Source organism: Pseudoliparis swirei, chromosome 11, assembly GCF_029220125.1.
Source record: "Pseudoliparis swirei isolate HS2019 ecotype Mariana Trench chromosome 11, NWPU_hadal_v1, whole genome shotgun sequence".
NCBI classification, from domain to species: Eukaryota; Metazoa; Chordata; class Actinopteri; order Perciformes; family Liparidae; genus Pseudoliparis; species Pseudoliparis swirei.
Genome location: NC_079398.1, coordinates 22,401,110 through 22,419,708, shown reverse-complemented (window position 1 = coordinate 22,419,708; position 18,599 = coordinate 22,401,110). Strand labels below are relative to the sequence as shown.

The 18,599-nt window shown below is 43.0% G+C and overlaps 1 protein-coding gene across 1 annotated transcript in view; it reads right to left on the bottom strand.

Annotated features, from left to right (window-relative positions):
- The window catches only part of gfra4a (GDNF family receptor alpha 4a), a 150,030-nt gene that overhangs the window by 33,283 nt on the left and 98,148 nt on the right, over positions 1-18,599 (bottom strand). The window contains exons 2-3 of the mRNA XM_056425938.1: positions 4,573-4,854; positions 2,718-2,798 (exon numbers count right to left, since the gene is read on the bottom strand). Coding sequence (XP_056281913.1) covers positions 2,718-2,798; positions 4,573-4,854 — 363 coding nt within the window. The remainder of the gene's footprint in view (positions 1-2,717; positions 2,799-4,572; positions 4,855-18,599) is intronic.

Below are 18,599 nucleotides of genomic sequence, written 5' to 3'. Positions count from 1 at the left end.
GGCAACAAAATGATCTAAACATTTTCCTTTAAATCGGTCAATATGACGTTTTAATGCAAAACGACAAAGTAAAGTCAAAGTTGAATGAGGAGGTGAGTCTGTTAACTGGGATTTTTACATATTGACAATACAAAAATCTTAATAAAGTTAAAGCCACAGTTGGTAATCTTTATTGAAGTGACATTTTGTCATATTTGCTCCTGTATATGCTATATGAGACAGATAATCGGTGAGAAGAATCTGGTTCCTCTGCCTTCTTTTAACATGTTTGCAGGAATCCACCTTGCCAAGGGAAAAAGAGAAGTCTCTGAGGGGCCGATGACACCAGACGCGACTTGTGAAAGCGCAGTCGCTTCAAAAACACCAAACACCAAAAAGCGATAAAACTTAATTTACAAAATGGATTCAAGCAGACGTCTGTGTTGTGGGATGAGGAGGAAAATGCCCCAAAAAAGGAGGTTTTGGGTTCACGATATTTAATAAAAGGAAAGCGTAGGGCGAATGCCACCATCTATTCCGCGAATTGTGTCTCGATGACGAGCGCTTGCAGTTGTACTTAAAGTAATAAAGCCCGCCTCTTGCTTGATCCGATTGGCTGCCTTGGCCTTGCTCTTAAAAGTTGATAACATTTTAACGTTAGCGCTGATCAAATATGAATCAAAATGCCCTCAAATATTTTCAGAAACGTATTCTTGTGTGCTATAAAATGAAATCATGGTCATCCAAAGTTGTAATGAACCAGAATCGTTCTCTAATCGGCATGTGCAACGACTTTCGGGCCGTCACCCGTGGGTTTCCCCCCAAAGCACCGAGGATTCGCCAACAACGAGGTCATCGGGATCACGCTTTATTCAATTCAGCTTCAATTCAGCTGCTCTGGCTGATTGGCAATCAACCAGAGCACCCGTCTGATGCCAATCAGCCAGCAGCCGAGGCCAATTACAGACCGTTACTGTCATGTCTCGTCGGTTGTGTTAAGTTTTAGGTTTAAGTCCTGTTTTCCATGTCCGCTTTTATTTTGTAGTAACTGTCCTCTCTCGTTTCAGAAACTTTATTTCCTGCCCCGGTGTTTCCTCGTTAGTGTGATTGTCTGCTCCTCCCCTGATTGTGTCCACCTGTTTCCCATTTCCTCATGTATTTAAGCCGGTGTCTACCTGTGTCTTGTGTCAGATAGTCTTGTCTCTTGTCTCGTCCTGATTGTTCTTGATAGTGTCGTCTTTTGTCCTGGTTTACTTTTCCTGCATAGTTGTGATTTTCTGTTTTTTTATAAATCCTTTTGATTGCCCTGAACATTGGAGTCGTGCTTTTGGGTCCTGTTTTTTGAGTCGTGACAGTTACTCAACCCGGTCATAACCTGAATTTACCTTTAGGGCTTTGAAACAAACTGACTTCACACCACTGTTAAACAGTTCCCCTTTCTTCTCCCTGCGGTATAAAATAAATGCATGTGCAGTTTGCTCACGTCAACCTGAATTACGTCAAGTCATAGAATGTGTATTTGACACTGATTATTTTGCCATTAGAAGCCGCCAACATACAAAACTACCAACTTTAATATCACGAGGGTAACCTCGTGATATTAAAGTTGCACACGGTAGTTTTGTGATCCCACGGTAAATTTAATAAATATTGTCCAGGTTTTATAAAGCAAACTGTGACCTTCCAGTCATTCTATCCAGCTCATAACAATATGTTCCAGAAACCCCCCCAACATGCAATGCATTACCCAGTACCCATTACATAGCAGATTTAATTTGCACATTATTAATATTTTCCAATCTTAAAGTATAATTACAATTTGTGACCTTACTTTGCACTTCTGCAGCTGCCTTCATGACATATTGATTTATTGCAGGTGTAAATGTTTTAACAAACCAATTAGATTGATTTTTTAATGCTAATAACACAAACTTGTTGAGCGATGGAGATGACCAAGCAACATTTTAAGCCCATGCTGCTTCAATTCAGAAAACAACGCTGTATTTAACCGTTTAAATGAAGCTGTGTTCTCCCCTTTGTGATGACAATATCCCCTTTCTTTTAACTTGTTTTTGTGTATGTAGGGCATTTATCATTACACTGTACGGCACATGCATGGATGCCTTCCACATTAATCACTTCATTAAAGTCATTATTTAAGTTCCGCAGACTCTCCATCTCAGCTTTACTCATCCGGAGTGTAATTGCCATCAGAGAAAACAATGCAATTGACTTCATGTCCTCACCAGTGAAAAGAAAAATTAATCAACTCCTCCTTTGAGAGCACACTCTTTCCCAAACCTCCTGTTGTTTGAGTAAACAAACCCTGCTGTCTGTCTACAGTTCTCTCTTTCTCTCGCTTCCCGTGCCTCTTCCTCCCTCTCGCTACTTCCCTTGACTTTCATCTCCCGGTTTCTCTCTGTTCTGCAGACTCTCTGCCTCTCCCGGCCTCCCCCCCTGAGGTTTGCTGCCACCAGATGTATTAAAGTAAATAGATAATTAATCCGTGCCTCCGAGGCTAACAGCATCACATACCTGCCCTGCGGCCCCCCCCCCCCCCTCGATTCGGAGGCAAGGCAGAAGCAAAGTGTGGGTTGTGACTCATCAAACGCCCACACCTTCCTCCATCTACGCTGTCAGAGTGACGCAGGGTAACGTCTCGCTTTGCTCTTTCTTTTGACACGTGACTTAGTCGGGACCGGCTGGTTTGCGCTGCAAAGAAACTCCCGCAAACTTACCTGCAGCAATGGAGGCCAGACGCACGTAGTCAGAGCCCCTCTCCTCCGGCTCGTAGGGGAAGTCCTCCACCAGACTGAGTCCTGCCAACGCAGAAGAGAGAGGTCAGAAGATTAACGCTGTACTTTTGTTCCGCTCCGTCTCGTCAGCGTCCCGAAACACCGACACAAACACTCGCATAATAAACGTTGCGTACAAAGTCACAAGGCCTGGATACAATAATTCACGCATGTCCAAATGAACCAGGCTACATGTGTGCCTTCTACTGCACACTATAAACAATAGTTTAACACACATGTGTGAAACGCTGGTAAAATACGACCTGCCCTCATGCGTTTGGCATGTCAGTTAGTTTGTGATAATGTTATATTCTATATTTCCAAATGTACACCATGTGAGCAAAATATAAACAAAATATTTAAAAAAGGACCTTGAATAGATTAGGGGACTATAATTGCATTATACTTTATTCGTGCTAATTCCCAAACTAATGAGCATTCAGGTCTGTCATGCAATGATTTTATGGGGGAGGGGGGGGGGGGGGAGCCCCAGGTGCAGTCGCCCACTTATAATCCAGCTTCAATTTCAGTGGACAGAAGGTCACTTCAATTCAATTCAATAAGTTAAACTCTGAAGTAAATTTACTGCAAATCAAAAATAAAAAGGCTATATGAGGTTAAAAATCAATTAGCTGCAATTTAAATTATAGGACGACCCCTCAGCGATCAGCACTTTAATATAGGTTTTCAAAGCAGGAGAAGTTTTGAGGAGCTGTTGAGAGGCCACTGAATCTTTGTGTTAGTTCATAAATGCAGCTTTGAAGAGAATGTGTCAAAATATACCAAATACAAAATAATCTGCATTGACAAAGACCTTTTATATATTATATTTATATATTAATGCTTCTGTTGGCACAGACATTTTTAATACAGTGTTTACTGTATATTATGTTGTTCCACACTCACGCCAGCCTAGAAGTAAAGATGTCTGATGGATGAGCTTTACGGTTGGTCTTATTCGCTCATTATCTCGTCATGGCTTTTGCAATTGCACCTGACCTGATTATATATAGCGAAATGAATAGAAAATATAGTCAAAACATTGACAAGGTTAGAAATAATGAATTTTATTTGAAATATTATTTTTGTTCCTCAAACTTCGAGCTCAAAGGAAGGACAGTTTTAAAGCTTATCTCACCAGCATAACTGTTTTCAGCTGCGCTCACACAATATCGCGAGGGTTTTCTCATCCTCTGTTAGTCTTCTAAGGCGATGAGCAAACGCAATGTACCAATAGAACACTGGAGATGGGCCTCTATAGACCTAAGTAGACATTTCATTAAAAACCACACGTTTCCAGCTAGAATAGTAATTTACCACATTAAACAATGTATAGAGGGTATTTCTCATTGATTTAATGTTATCTTCATTAAAAAAAAATGCTTTTCTTTGAAAAATAAAGACATTTCTGATTGACCTCAAACTTTTGAACGGTAATATATATATATATATAATTTATATAATATATTATATATAATATATATATATATGTTGAATAAAAATATGTGTATGTACATGTACCACAGATAATAAGGTTCCAATGTAAGACATGACAATGGTTGTGCAAAGCCTTTTTCATAAACGCAAATATTATGTGGGTGGAACGAAATAATTTTTTTTACACAATGATCACTTTAAATCAATTTAAATTTCAGCCTGGAATTGACTGTCTCTGGGTGCGGAGGCCTAGCTTGTGTGTCATGGGCTGCACCCACTTGATAATCCCCATAGCAGTGCAGCTGCTCCCGCCCACCTCTCGGGAACACAGCGCTGTCAGATCGTTAGACGCCAGTCTCACCGTGCAGCACGGACTGATGCAGGCTCCAGTAGATGCTCAGGCAGTTCTTCTCCTTCTTCATGCCTCGTTTACACTGGCAGCCGTGCAGAGGGGTGGACAGCAGCGCCGTCATGGCGTTCTCGCACTGGGTCCGCGCCCCGGGCCCCAGCTTCACGCTGCCGTCCCCCGCCACACACTGCCTGAGGGTGCGCAGTCGCGGGCTGCAGGTGTCGTCGCTGGAGCAGGTGTCTCCCGCGCGCATGCAGTCCCTCCCGCCTGCGGAGAGAGCCATGCGGGGGACTCCTGCAGGACGAGACAGACAGAGAGACAGAGTTAGGACGGCTTCGTCTGCGCCGATCAGATCCGAGCAGGAGGCTGGTCGGTCCGCTGGTTTTATTTACAGTTTGTTCAGTGAAGCGTTTTCCAATTTCCAACATAACATTTCAGAGGCAGTTTTGGATGTATATATAACACCATCCGCTCGGTAGTAATCCACACGCTGACCAAACAAACAAAACCATAGCAAAGTTAAATAACAGCCCAAATTGAATGACAAAAATAAATCCTATAAAAACACCAACATTCAATTCAATTCAGTTTATTCAGTGCTTTACAATCTGTACACATAGACATCCCTGACCTTTGACCTCACATCGGATCAGGAACAACTCCCAAACAACCATTCACTGGGGAAAAAAGGTAAGAACCCTTGAGGAGAGAACAGAGGAGGATCCCTCTCCAGGATGGACAGGTGTAATAGATGTCATGTGACCAGAAGGACAGATTAGAGTTAAAACACATTCAATGAATATGACAGAGTGGATGAATAGTCTTTGGTTCTTTCTTCATTTATTCAACCATGATGATGACCAAGTATTGTACCAAGGATTTTCTAAGGTCATTTCTCTGAAGAAAGTGAAGCTGGCTTCCCCGACAAAGCCAACTGTCGAAGAAATCCACCAGCAGGAAGAGGAACTGAAGCTCTCGCTCGATTCAAAGTCGCCGGACTCCTTGGAGAAAAACAGCATGTCAAGGTATTTTGAAGACGTGCATGTTGACGCAAAACAACGATATCGACCGTGGTGAGAATTTGAATACATAAGCAGCAGCACTGGGAAGCTGTTAATGATTTAACCTTTAACATAACGGACACGCCCTTAAAGCTCATTCAAACATCAATGTGTGCTTTCATTGTACACTGAATCACTGTTAAAACTAGAACGGGCACTCGGTAGAGCGCATACCTTCGCATGTCACAAGATTTGGCATTAAATTATGAACATTTTGGAATTAGTTGCATGCCAATTGGATAGAAATTGACCGTGCTATGGTAAAAAGAAGATTTTGACTTTTTCATGACTTTGACCTTGACCTTTGACCCGATCGATCCCAAAATCTAATCAAATGGTCCCCGGATAATAACCAATCATCCCACCAAATTTCATGCGATTCAGTTTAATACTTTTTGAGTTATGCGAGTAACACACATACAAATAAATAAATAAATAAATAAATACACAGCGATCAAATCATTACCTTCCGCATTTTCAATGCGAAGGTGATGATGTATCGAGTTGAATTATCGGATTACAGTTTTACATCCCTTGTCAGAAGCAATCAAACGTGGTCAACGAGCCATCTCACTACTGCGTTTCTGCATTTTAAAATAATATTCATAAACCCAAGGGTAAGGGAGGGGGGTGCTATATTATTCATGAATTTATCTAGTTGTCATATAGAATACATCTGACACCCACTGAGTGGATTTTACTAAAACTTGGGGGGGGATGATGCATCTTGCCAATACATCCCGACATGTTTAAAATTATACTGAGGTGTTTCAGCTCAAGTCCAAAAGTAGGTGTCATATTTGTTACAGATTAGCCCAGAGTGGGGCTGCATCATTTGTGGAGGAACAGCTTGTTTACTGTTGTCTCGTTTCATGTGACGCTAATAACATGCAGGTTTTATTCCCCCGAGGACAGTAAATACTTGTTTATTCCACAGCTGCCTCACAGCTCTTAGTCTCACTCTTAAAGATGATGCAGTGTTGTTTAATCCACCCGTATGTCTGGTTTGGGATAACACTCGCATGTATAAAAGTACTAAAATATGCTTATGCTTATTGTAATAGTAAACAACAGGCACACCATCTGAGGGTTGAATGAATCCAATGTTGTGTTGTTCCTAACTACAAAGTAACAGGATTAAGAGAGTACTGCCAGGGACGAGAACATTTCCGACCTAAAAAAATTATAAATAAAAAATGTAAAAAAAAAAGGTTTTACTTTTTTATTTTTAAACTCACAAATCCCCAAACTGGAAAATCCATCTAAACCGAGCAGCCGTTGATTGACGTGCTTGTAAATTGCTGTCGATCTATTTTGACAATATTATGAGGGAGCTGGTTGCGATAAACAATCTCTGAAAAAAAATGTGCACTGCTGAGTGTGTACACTCACAAAAAAATACACTGTCGTGCTCAGCCGTGGCTTTTCACTCAAAACCAAGAATGTCAACCTGCTGGTGGCGCTAGAGGAAAGGTCAGGGGGTCAGCAGGACGGAGGACGATGGGACCACCCACTCGTTGAGAGAGAATGACAGTCTGGCTGTGCACTTTTCTTCAAAATGGGACCAGGTGTACAGGACTGTCTCAGAAAATTATAATATTGTGATAAAGTTCTTTATTTTCTGTAATGCAATTTAAAAAACAAAAATGTCATGCATTCTGGATTCATTACAAATCAACTGAAATATTGCAAGCCTTTTATTCTTTTAATATTGCTGATTATGGCTTACAGCTTAAGAAAACTCAAATATCCTATTTCTAAATATTAGAATATCATGAAAAAGTATACTAGTAGGGTATTAAACAAATCACTTGAATCGTCTAATTAACTCGAAACACCTGGAAACACATTTTCAAATGTTTGATTTTGTTTTGCTGTTATAAATCTTTTTTTTAACTTGGTCTGAGGAAATATTCAAATTTTATGAGATAGGATTTTAGAGTTTTCTTAAGCTGTAAGCCATAATCAGCAATATTAAAAGAATAAAAGGCTTGCAATATTTCAGTTGATTTGTAATGAATCCAGAATGCATGACATTTTTGTTTTTTTAATTGCATTACAGAAAATAAAGAACTTTATCACAATATTCTAATTTTCTGAGACAGTCCTGTATACTTTTCCATCTGAGGGATGTGATTCACCAGACGGCTAAAAGTGCCACAGCTCTGAGCGTCGGGCAGGTCAACGCTATAGACTCAAAGCCTCTAAAAGAAATGCTCTGGCGCCTGTGTTAATATTATGTGACGTTTCTTAGTTGTATCCAATTAAATATGTGATCTAATTAATGGTAACCCTGGTCAAAGATGTCACTAAACATTTTACTCCAGGCTTTCCAACAGACTGGCATCGAATCTCTTCAGTGCGCTGGTAAAACGTCTGATTGGTTCCTGAGGGATGTCCTCCTGGAAGACACAATTTTTCACAAGGTTTCTTCCCTTTTTTACCCCTGAAGGGTTATTTGGGAGTTCTTCCTGATCCGATGTGAGGTTTTGGGACAGGGATGTCTATGTGTACAGATTGTAAAGCACTCTGAGACTAATTTCTAATTTGTGAAATTGGGCTATACAAATAAACTGAATTGAATTGAATTGAATTTCCAAAATTGTCCCAAACGCAACATTGTTTTATGGCGACCACATGAGCCGTCCTCGCTCTGATTTAGATCAGCGAGAACCCCCAAAATAGAAATTCACGCTGTTTTTGTTGATTTTCTCCCGCGGCCGACTCCCCCGTTTCGCGAGGAAGCAGTGGGGTTCCGTGTGTCCGATTCCCTGTGATATTATATCTGGTGTCATTTTGCTTTGTCGTTTGCATCGACAGCCTGGATTCACGTCGGCCTCCCTCCGTTTCCCCGTCACCGAGCGACCTCATGGAGTCTTTTCACGGCCTCAGACTCTGTGGCTGAACGAGTGCAGGAGCTTTCCCTTTCTACGAGAGGAGGTGTAGAGCAGTGGTCCCCAAACTACGGCCCGCCTCCACATTTGGCCCAGCCCCCTGAACAATACCCATGATGCATTCTGATTTTTTACATTTTTAATTTTTTTCTAGTCTGACCACGCAAATCCTAGACTAGCCCGTCAAATAGAACGGAAATAATGGCGAAAAGGTTCGGTAAGATCCGGGAAAGGGTTATTAATATTTGGTTATGTGTGGCTTTCTGGAAAACAATAAATTTTTGTTTGGGGGGGGGGGTCACCTGGCGGAGCTTTTGAGACCGTCTTTGGCTTTAAAAAAAAAAGAAAAGATGCCAGAAAAAGAAAATCACCTGCACCCCACCCCACCCCCTTGTCACCTTTTTCACCCCTCATGAGTTTGCATGATTTAGGCACCCCCATCAGAGAAGGGAAAAGTTATGTGGCCCTCAAAAGTTTGAAACGCGTGTACACATTTAAATCGCTCGGAGTGCAGATGTCTGATCCGTCGTGCCCACATTAAGTTTAAACTCAAACTGCCAGGGATCCATCAAGGAGCTCGTCTCCCATGCGACGTTCTAAAACACGTCGACATAAAGTATGCCAGCCTAGTTTGGGGTTGGCTCACAAAAGACATGAATTTTAATTGTTTTATGCATGACCTCGTTTTATCTTTCTCTTAAATCTTCTGAAATCAGCATCTGAATTGTTTTGAATTGTCTGAAAGTCCTTACAAAAAGGGTTTTATGCATTTAACTTCACAATTTGGCTTAAATGTTTGTTGCTTTTTGACACAAACATAAACGTGCCCATGTTATTTTCCATTTTCTCCATCGTTCCCCACTCAAGTGTCTTCCCCCCGACACAGAACACATCTCGATGGATGTCGTGTTTGACACGTTTCAGGAAGCTGTGTTGTCATGCTGCTGTAACCTGCCTCGTCAAACTTTCACAAGTGAAGCAATTAGGATTCATTGTCTGTGGATATATATATATATATATGTTTTAAACACCAAATATGTCAGAATGAATTTTGGTGAAATGTGTATAAAATGATGCATGAAAAGATTTTATTTTGAGTCAAAGGCGCAGCCAATAAAATATTGAGTCTGAGCTTTGAATGTCACCAAATGTAAATGTACAGCTTTCGATAAAGAGCTGGAACGAGACAGAATACATATGAAATATTATCAGACAGGGTGGAATAAGGGGAGCCTTCTAACTTTAAATAAACTGTATGTTAAGCGGTTAATTAATTATCGAGATCAGTGCCGCTCTGTCAAGAGCCTGAAAGCATTTAAAACAATCTTAAATGAGAGCGATACGTTTTTAACGAGTCAGCAGAATTGGTTATCGACTGCTTGACGGATTCCCAGGAGTCTTTCCGAGTCGCCGACGACTCGTTGAGACGTTCTGTGCGGCGCGGTCGGCTCGGTAATTAAATTTGAATCAAATCCGATTCCATCTCGGCTTCATCAAGTCACGAGGAGCGAAAACGCTTTCCCCGATAAAAGGCGGGAGTTTGCTCGAATGCGACGTCTTCGTCTGGCTCCGACTCCCCGGGGTTACGCAACGCTAAAGACGAGAAATCAGATGAGAGAGAAGAAAGGGAAGAAAGGGCATTTCATACGAGTCGAGTCTACATCTCGAGCCTGCTGTGCTTGAGTGTGTGTGATGATGATGATGAGGAGGAGGAGGAGGAGGGGAGGGGTTAAAAGCCATGCTTCCGGCAGGAGAGATCTCAACCTTTCCGAGGAGTCAGATAATCTAGAGGCGAGCTGTCAATATGAGTCTAGACGGCGTGTTGCTCTGGGTTTTGGGGGGTTAGTGGATGCTATTGAGAGAAAGCATCTGCCACTCAAGCGAAGAGCTCATCTTCTCGAAGGTGTTGACAGACGGCACTCAGGGCGCCAAAAGGAATCTCCCCGTCAACAGGTCGTTTATTCCCCCACGGAGGCTTAGAATCGTACGTATTCCACGTCGAGCAAAAGGAAGAGAAGCAAACAAACTGCAGGCCGACGTAACGTCGTTCGTTCGCGCTCCTCGGCGCCGCTCTGAGTTTTCTCGCGTCGAGAGACGGCTTCTTTGTCGAGATGCTTCCCTCGCTCTTAAAGATGCAGATACTGCACGGGACACGTGTCACCCTGTGGGACTCCTCCCCTCTGTTTAAGAGCAACGCCATCGAAACATCCAGATTGTACGCGAGTGTGTGTGTGTGGAGCAGCAGGTGGGTGGTGTGTGTGTGTGTGCGTGGAGCAGCAGGTGGGTGGTGTGTGTGTGTGTGTGTGTGTGTGTGTGTTCTGATGTGGAAGGTGGAGCCCCGGAGACCCCGCAAGACCTGCTGCTGCTTCAAGGCAAAAGAAGACTCATCATGATAAAGAGGGCCCTGGTGAACAGCAACGCTGCAAATCGTGTTAAATTGTAACTAATCCAGAGGAGCGGTTTGACGCCCTCCAGATTGTGGAGAGATAACCGTCTGGAAGCACAGCGGCGGCCAATCAGAGGCCGCCAGAAACACTCAGAGGAATCAGCTGCCTTGGCATTCACATTCGTTCCATACGCCCTCCGAGGTCAATATTCAGTCACTCTCTCTCCTCCCCTCTCTCTCTCTCCCTCTCTCTCCTCCCCTCTATCTCTCTTCCCCTCTCTCCTCCCCTCTCTCTTCCCCTCTCTCCCCCTCTCTCTCTCCCTCTCTCCCTCTCTCTCTCTCCCCCTCTCCTCCCCTCTCTCTCCCTCTCTCTTCCCTCTCTCCCCTCTCTTCCCTCTCTCTCTCCCCTCTCTTCCCTCTCTCCTCTCTCTTCCCTCTCTCTCTCTCCCCTCTCTCCTCCCTCTCTCCCTCTCTCCTCCCTCTCTCCCTCTCTCTCCTCCCTCTCTCCCCTCTCCCTCTCTCCTCCCTCTCTCTCTACCCCTTCTCTCCTCCCTCTCTCCTCCCTCTCTCTCTCCCCTCTCTCCTCTCCCTCTCTCTCCCTCTCCCCTCTCCTCCCCTCTCTTCCCTCTCTCTTCCCCTCTCTCTCCTCCCCCCTCTTACCCTCTCTTCCCCTCTCTCTCTCCTCCCCTCTCTCTTCCTCTCTCCCCCTCTCTCTTCCCCTCTCTCTCTCTCTCCCCTCTCTCTCCTCTCTTCCCCTCTCTCCTCTCTCCTCTCCCTCTCTCCCTCTCTCCCTCTCTCTCTCTCCCTCTCCCTCTCTCTCCCTCTCTCTCCCTCTCTCCCTCTCTCCCTCTCCCTCCCTCTCTCTCTCCTCCCTCTCCCTCTCTCTCTCTCTCTCCTCCTCTCTCTCCTCCCTCTCTCTCTATCCTCTCCCTCCCCCTCTCCCTCTCTCTCCCCCCCTCTCTCTCCCTCTCTCCTCTCTTCCCCTCTCTCCCTCTCTCTCTCCCTCTCTCTCTCCCCCTCTCTCTCTCCCTCTCTCCTCTCACCCCCCTCTCTCCCTCTCTCTCTCTCTCCTCTCTCTCTCTCTCTTCCCCTCTCCTCCTCCCTCTCTCTCTTCCCTCCTCTCTCTCTCTCTCTTCCCCTCTCCTCCTCCCTCTCTCTCTTCCCTCCTCTCTCTCCTCTCTCTCCCTCTCTCTCTCTCTCTTCCTCTCCTCCTCTCTCTCCCTCTCTCTTCCCTCTCTCTCCCTCCTCTCTCCCTCTCTCCCCTCTTTCTCCCTTTCTCTCTCTTCCTCTCGCTCTTCCCCGCTCTCCTTTCTGCTCTCCTCTCTCTCTCAAACACACCTGTTATGGTTCAGGGAGCAGATCCCCCCCCCCACTCATCTCGAGCGGCACGAGCTTCATTCTGGCAGCAGAAAATAAAAACATTGTTGATGAATATTTCTTCCAGTGTGGGGCTGTCCCGATGAAGTGATCATGCTGTTGACAAGAGTTGTGGGACGTGACGTGAATGGAAGCCGGTCCTGTGAGCCGGCGTCAGAAATACACGAAGGCAAAGGGCAAAACTGCCCCTAACAAATATGATATTGCCCCTGATATCACGAGGAGTGGCCCCCATTATTGAGATAATTTCATAGCGTTTTGTTTTAGATCTTGCCTGTACTAGGTAGGTACGCAAACAATGAATCATAATTGTTATTAGTTATTTATTAATAGTAATTAATAACAATAAATAACCACAACAAAATGATGTTTGTTTTTTTGTTCAAAAAATCCTGCCTAATAGTCTTATCATTTAAACTTGTATGACAATTGCTCAAATACTGTAAGCCTAAATAAGTATATTTATTATTTATGGACAAAGGTTACATGTTATTACCCAAGTTAAAAAAACTGCCCCCAATTTCTTTTTAAATGCCCCTGGATTTCAGTCAGTAGGGGCAAACATTGCCCCCGAAAAAATATGTATGATATGATATACCTGTATTCGTCCCACAGTGGGTACATTTCAAAGATCACAGCAGCGGTGCACATCAGAGCATCAATGAAAATAATTATAAAACACAAAACTAAATACTAATACTAAATATACAGGAGGAAAACAAAGTAAAGTGCTGAGTTTGCCAGGATCTCCAGGATCTGCTGCAGTTTGTTGTGCAGCCTGACAGCAGCAGAAAGAAGGACTTGTGGTTCCTCTCCCTCAGACACAGTAAATGTCCTTTGCAGCTGTGAGCAGGTACACATGTTGACGTCCGAACATATGACATATACCAAGTACTAAATCCCTGCCCTTCTCAAAAGGAAGCTCATCAGGGGGCTCCTCACGCCTCCCCCTCACCCCCCCCCCCCCCCCCCGGCTCCTCTGCAGCCACCAGGCATCACTCACTGCCGACACGACGAGGTTTCCTTTCAAATCCATAAGGGCTGCGCCACGAGAAGGCAACTCGATAAGATCCAATCCTCGATAACGGATGTTCATCGCTGTGAAGAGTCCTTGGAATGAATCATGATGATAGAACTGGGGGGGGGGGGGGGCATTGATGTCAGTGATATGATACACTGTATAAGGGATTTATTATCTTTGATTAAAACTACAATTACAATTTTCTGCTCGGCCGTCCTTAAAGTTGCATTTCCTGAAGAGAGAATCAGGATTTACTAGAATTCCATTGTTGGGTTATAAACCTCTTGAGTTATGGATTTATATTATTGTTCTAATTTTCTGTTTATTATTGGTACATTCATTTTACACAGATGAACAATACTGACTGTCCAAGAAGGGGGGGGGGGGTTATGATGAACATAAATGCACTGCAAGATTTTTGTGATTTTACTTTCAATTTCCTTTCATTTTTAGATCACTTATTCAACCAAATGCAACAGCTCAGCTATTATTTTTTAATTTTTACATATACTTTTGGGGTGGGGGGGGGGGTTGACAAGAGAGATTAAATAAACTATATGTTTATAAATGAGGTTGAGATGCTCTTTCCATAGGTTGCCCTCTCTGTACATATAGACATCCCTGACCTTTGACCTTTGACCTCACATCGGATCAGGAACAACTCCCAAACAACCCTTCAGGGGGAAAAAAGTGAAGAACCCTTAAGGAGAGCAACAGAGGAGGATCCCTCTCCAGGATGGACTTTTGTAGCTTAAACCTAATCAATCACCAAGTCCTAGGTATCATCAGTTTGTGACTTTAAGTGAACATTATGAATAGATCGATAAATACAGAAAGTATCTTTCGCTCGAGCCGTAGTTGTGGGCCAGTAAACTCGGTTGAGCGAGGACATGTTGTATTGATTCATAAAAATAAACTTGGCTTTTAATGCATTTCTCTTTCCAAAGCAGTGGAACAACGATTTTGAAGAGACAACAACTACAATTGAAAGTTTACCACAGTGACGAAATGAATGGGATTTGTTTTCTCAGTTTGAGCCGCTGCACACAGCCTATTGTTGTTGTTGTTGTTGTTGTCGTCTCATGAAAAGCATATTTCTCTCCATCATTCCCTCCATGGCTGAGCGACTTGCCGTAGACGGTATGATGAAAACTATTAGAGCTAACAAGCTCTTGGATTGTTCAGTAAATTGTTGACAGGACTTCAATCGGCCCGATGCTTTTGTTACCGTGTACCGAGGCTCCTGATTGGCCGACTCTGCGGCCCCGAACACTTTTTAACAAAGATGACTCAATGTCTCTGCTGGGGTGTTATTTTCTCATTACCCTGCAATGCCGTCTCTATTTTCACAGCTTCTAATAATGTCTTCTCTCCTCTCCAACAGTGTCACCAGAACAAAAGACTAAAGCAATATTCTTCTGAATGAATGCAGGCTTGTGTGGAAGAACAAACATGCAGTTTAGTCACTTTCTAGACTTCTCCAGAGAATAATTGGTCCTCGATATCCACTGCGATGGCGTCCTCTCGGTCTCCATCATTGATTCGGCAAAACATGATGACATTTGGAGGAGAATCGAGAGACCACTCTGGCCGTGATGCAGAATACTAACTCACCTCCCGGATTCCTCAGTGACTAATCCATCCCGAAGAAAGTCAATACCCACATCTGTTCCAGAATAACCACGCGACGGCTATTTCCTTTGTCTTCTTGGAATGGAGAGGTGTGTTAATAATGGAGAGGTGTGTTTATAATGGAGAGGTGTGTTCATCTTCAGACCGGAAACCATTTTTACAATTTCAAAGACTGCCAGAGATTTTTTTTTTTTTTGTGCCCCTTTCGAGGTACTTTTTTGCAGACACATTTATGTTGTGCTATATATAACTAGAACGGGCACTCGGTAGAGCACATACCTTCGCATATCACAAGATTGGGCATTGAATTATGAACATTTTGGCATTAGTTGCATGCCAATTGGATAAAAATCTACCGCGCAATGGTAAAAATAAGATTTTGACCTTTTCATGACCTTGACCTTGACCTTTGACTTGATCGATCCCAAAATCTAATCAAATGGTCTCCGGATAATAACCAATCATCCCACCAAATTTCATGCGATTCGGTTCAATACTTTTTGACTTATGCGAATAACACGCATACAAATAAATACACGCCGATCAAAACATAACATGCTGTACCATGCTGCACCATGCTGTACCATGCTGCACCATGCCAGGAAGCAAGAGGACGGTGTCATACAAGACGACTATGATCCTGACCACAGAACAACTGGTGGTCAACAAGACATCCGAATATCACCTGCTCTCCTTCTGTGATTTGGATGCGCTGCTGTTTACATCCTGTATTTGTCGATGTTGAGCCGGCCTGACACAGAGAGAAGCCTTCGTGAGTGTTCCGCACCGCAGAGTTGTTAGAAAAATAAACTCGACATGTCATCGGCTTGTGAGTCAACCGCTATGTTGGGAGGAAGGACACCGGGGGAGAGGATATTTTCTCCCACTTGATTTGATTTTGTTGTACCTGTAAATCCAGGGACTGGATAAAAGAGCCCAATTTCAGTCTATATGTAATTGCTGCCAATTTTTTCAGTGAGAGAAACAAGGCTCTGGGTGCCGTCATTCTGACCTTCAAAATCCCCACTCTTGTTAGAGCGGAGTGGATTTGACACTTGATGTCTTTACCACTGATTGCTTATAATCTCTGGGACTTTGGGAACTTAACCTTATTCCCACTGCAAGCTTGTGGATAAGAGACCCAGTTTAAAATAAAGAATGCGGAAAATCCCGACTGGGAATAAAGTTAACAGTGAGCCGACATTTGCCGTCACTTGTCTGAGTGAATACTGTTCAGGAATTCAATTATATTTGTTCGGTTTAAAGTGCTTTCAAGAAGAGTCATCTGTCCAGTTTAGGATTTGATTGCATTCCACATACCCTTTTTATTCCAGTGCCATGCCTCAGCTTTCTTTGTGGGTTTTCAATGTGCTCTTGGGTCTGCTGGGAGATGTAGGTCAGCATTTAGCAGCTGCTTCGACACCTTTGTGCCTGCAGTCCCGAGTTCCCAACATCCATGTGACGACACACAGGCGACTGCTCCCGAGAGGAGCTTTGTTACTATCAGGAGACGGTCGCTTACCATTACATTCTTCAATTCTTCAATTTCTTTCACCTTTTAACAATTCATTCCAATCTCAACTCACAAGTTTCCCGTCCACATGGAAAAAGCCAGACTCCCTGCCTCCAGGGTCACAAATGATTTAAAATAGTACATTTGCAGTTACCTGAAAGTCAGACTCAACAGCCTCTCCAAACTCCAATTTTCCATTCTGCTCCTTCCTGAGATTCCTATCCTGCAGCGAGCAAAGAGTTGCTCGTTCAAACCAGGACTAGAAAACATCCATCTGCAGCTCGACAGCCTTCATCGCGGCCGTTCTCAACCCCCAAGTTATCGGGTTTTCATCAGAATAAGCTCCAGACACATCCTGGCCTCAGCAGCTTTAAATGGTAAAAACAACCCAAACAAAACAGAACCTTTTGCACGGTATATTTGTTTCACCAACAATCTGACTGTGTATTGGAGTCCGTATTCTGAGCGACTGTATACTCCCGCTGGCTTTCTTCCCTAGCTTTCCTGTCTGCATGTTCCCTTTTTGTAACAACTGTTTCTACTGACGTTTGGCACATTTTACTGGCAGGTATTGTTCTTTTTCCTGGCATACAGTATTGCCATCATGATATTTTTATTTTCTTGCATGGTTCTTTCCTCACTCTCCTCTGAAGACAAAGAGCTGTTTGGCTCATTGCTGAACAGTTGGAGGCTCTTTAAACAAATGTGTATATATATATATATACACATATATATAAATATATATATAATATACATATATATAATATATATATATATTATATATATAGATATATATACAGTATATATATATATATATATTATATATACTGTATATATCTGGGGGATTTAAGCTCCTTATTTCTCTGTCTTTCTAAATACAAATTCCAAAATAGCTACACACAGAGATATGAATACACACAGAGACCACATCTTTCTCCACCTGCAATTAGGACATGACAATAAGGAGAAAATCAAATATTACAATAACTGTGTCCAAATACCTTGATATCGATATTGCAAAAACATTGCACGGAGATTTGTGATTAATGATCATCAATAATGTTGATATATACTTATAAGCTGGTAAAGGCAAATAATACAACAGGTAACTAAAAAAAATAAAAATGCACCACCTCACTGTAATGCAGCCGTAAAGACAACAATAAAGACGCCAGGTTACAATATCCCACATCTAAGACAATATAATAATATTGACTGGGTATTCTCATTTCACTTTTCATCTTTAAAGTATAAATATTCACGCCGCCTCACACGCTCTCTGGCGAAGCCGCACTTCTTCCCGTCGTCTCCGCAGGGTGCCTTCTGTGGCTGAGAGACGTTGCGGGGTGCATGTGCGAACGAGAGCTTCTACCCGTGTGCGTTTACTCGTGTTGGCTGAAAGAACTACATCCCTTCACCGCAAATGTCTTCCCGTGAGCAGCGTCCTCCCGTTTGTCTATTTACAGCACTTGTGTGAGAGCGAACACTCTTATGCAAACATTTGGGCGCACACATATTTTTCCTCGGGCGGAAATATTCTCATTGTTTGAGTTAATCCCAAGTGGGCAGAGCTGAAGAAAACAAAGCCTCTCTGAACACTTGCAACTGGGGAACTTGAGCGACGAAAGGGAACTGCTACAACATTTTTATCATTCATTATAGCCTAAATATATTATATCTTGGAAGGTCAGCTGAAAAAGATGAGCAAAACCGCTACAGGCTAATATGATTTTCTCAACATGAAAGAAGCTGCCCTATATAATTCCATAGAGCGGGTGTTCAATTCTTGTCAGAATCAAGAGCTTATGACTCCAGAACATTTTGCTGAAGTTTAACATGAGATAAGATGCACTTTACTGTCATCAAGAGGATTTTTTTGTGTGTGTAACACACAGCTGCAAAAATGACATACAGAGACAAAGAAGACCGTTCAAACGGTACAAAGAAGAAACATATCTCGAATAGTGCCCGTGCCTCGTGAGATTTAGAAAAAAATAAGTGAAATTCTGAAACCATAAAAACAAACAATGCAGTTTAACGTTGCTTTGCCAGAAAATGTGTCTCTATAGCTCCGCCCATATTGCATCAGCACACCACTGATATAAACAAACTGTGTAGGACTTGGCGACCTCTAGTGGTCAGGTATCAGACTGCA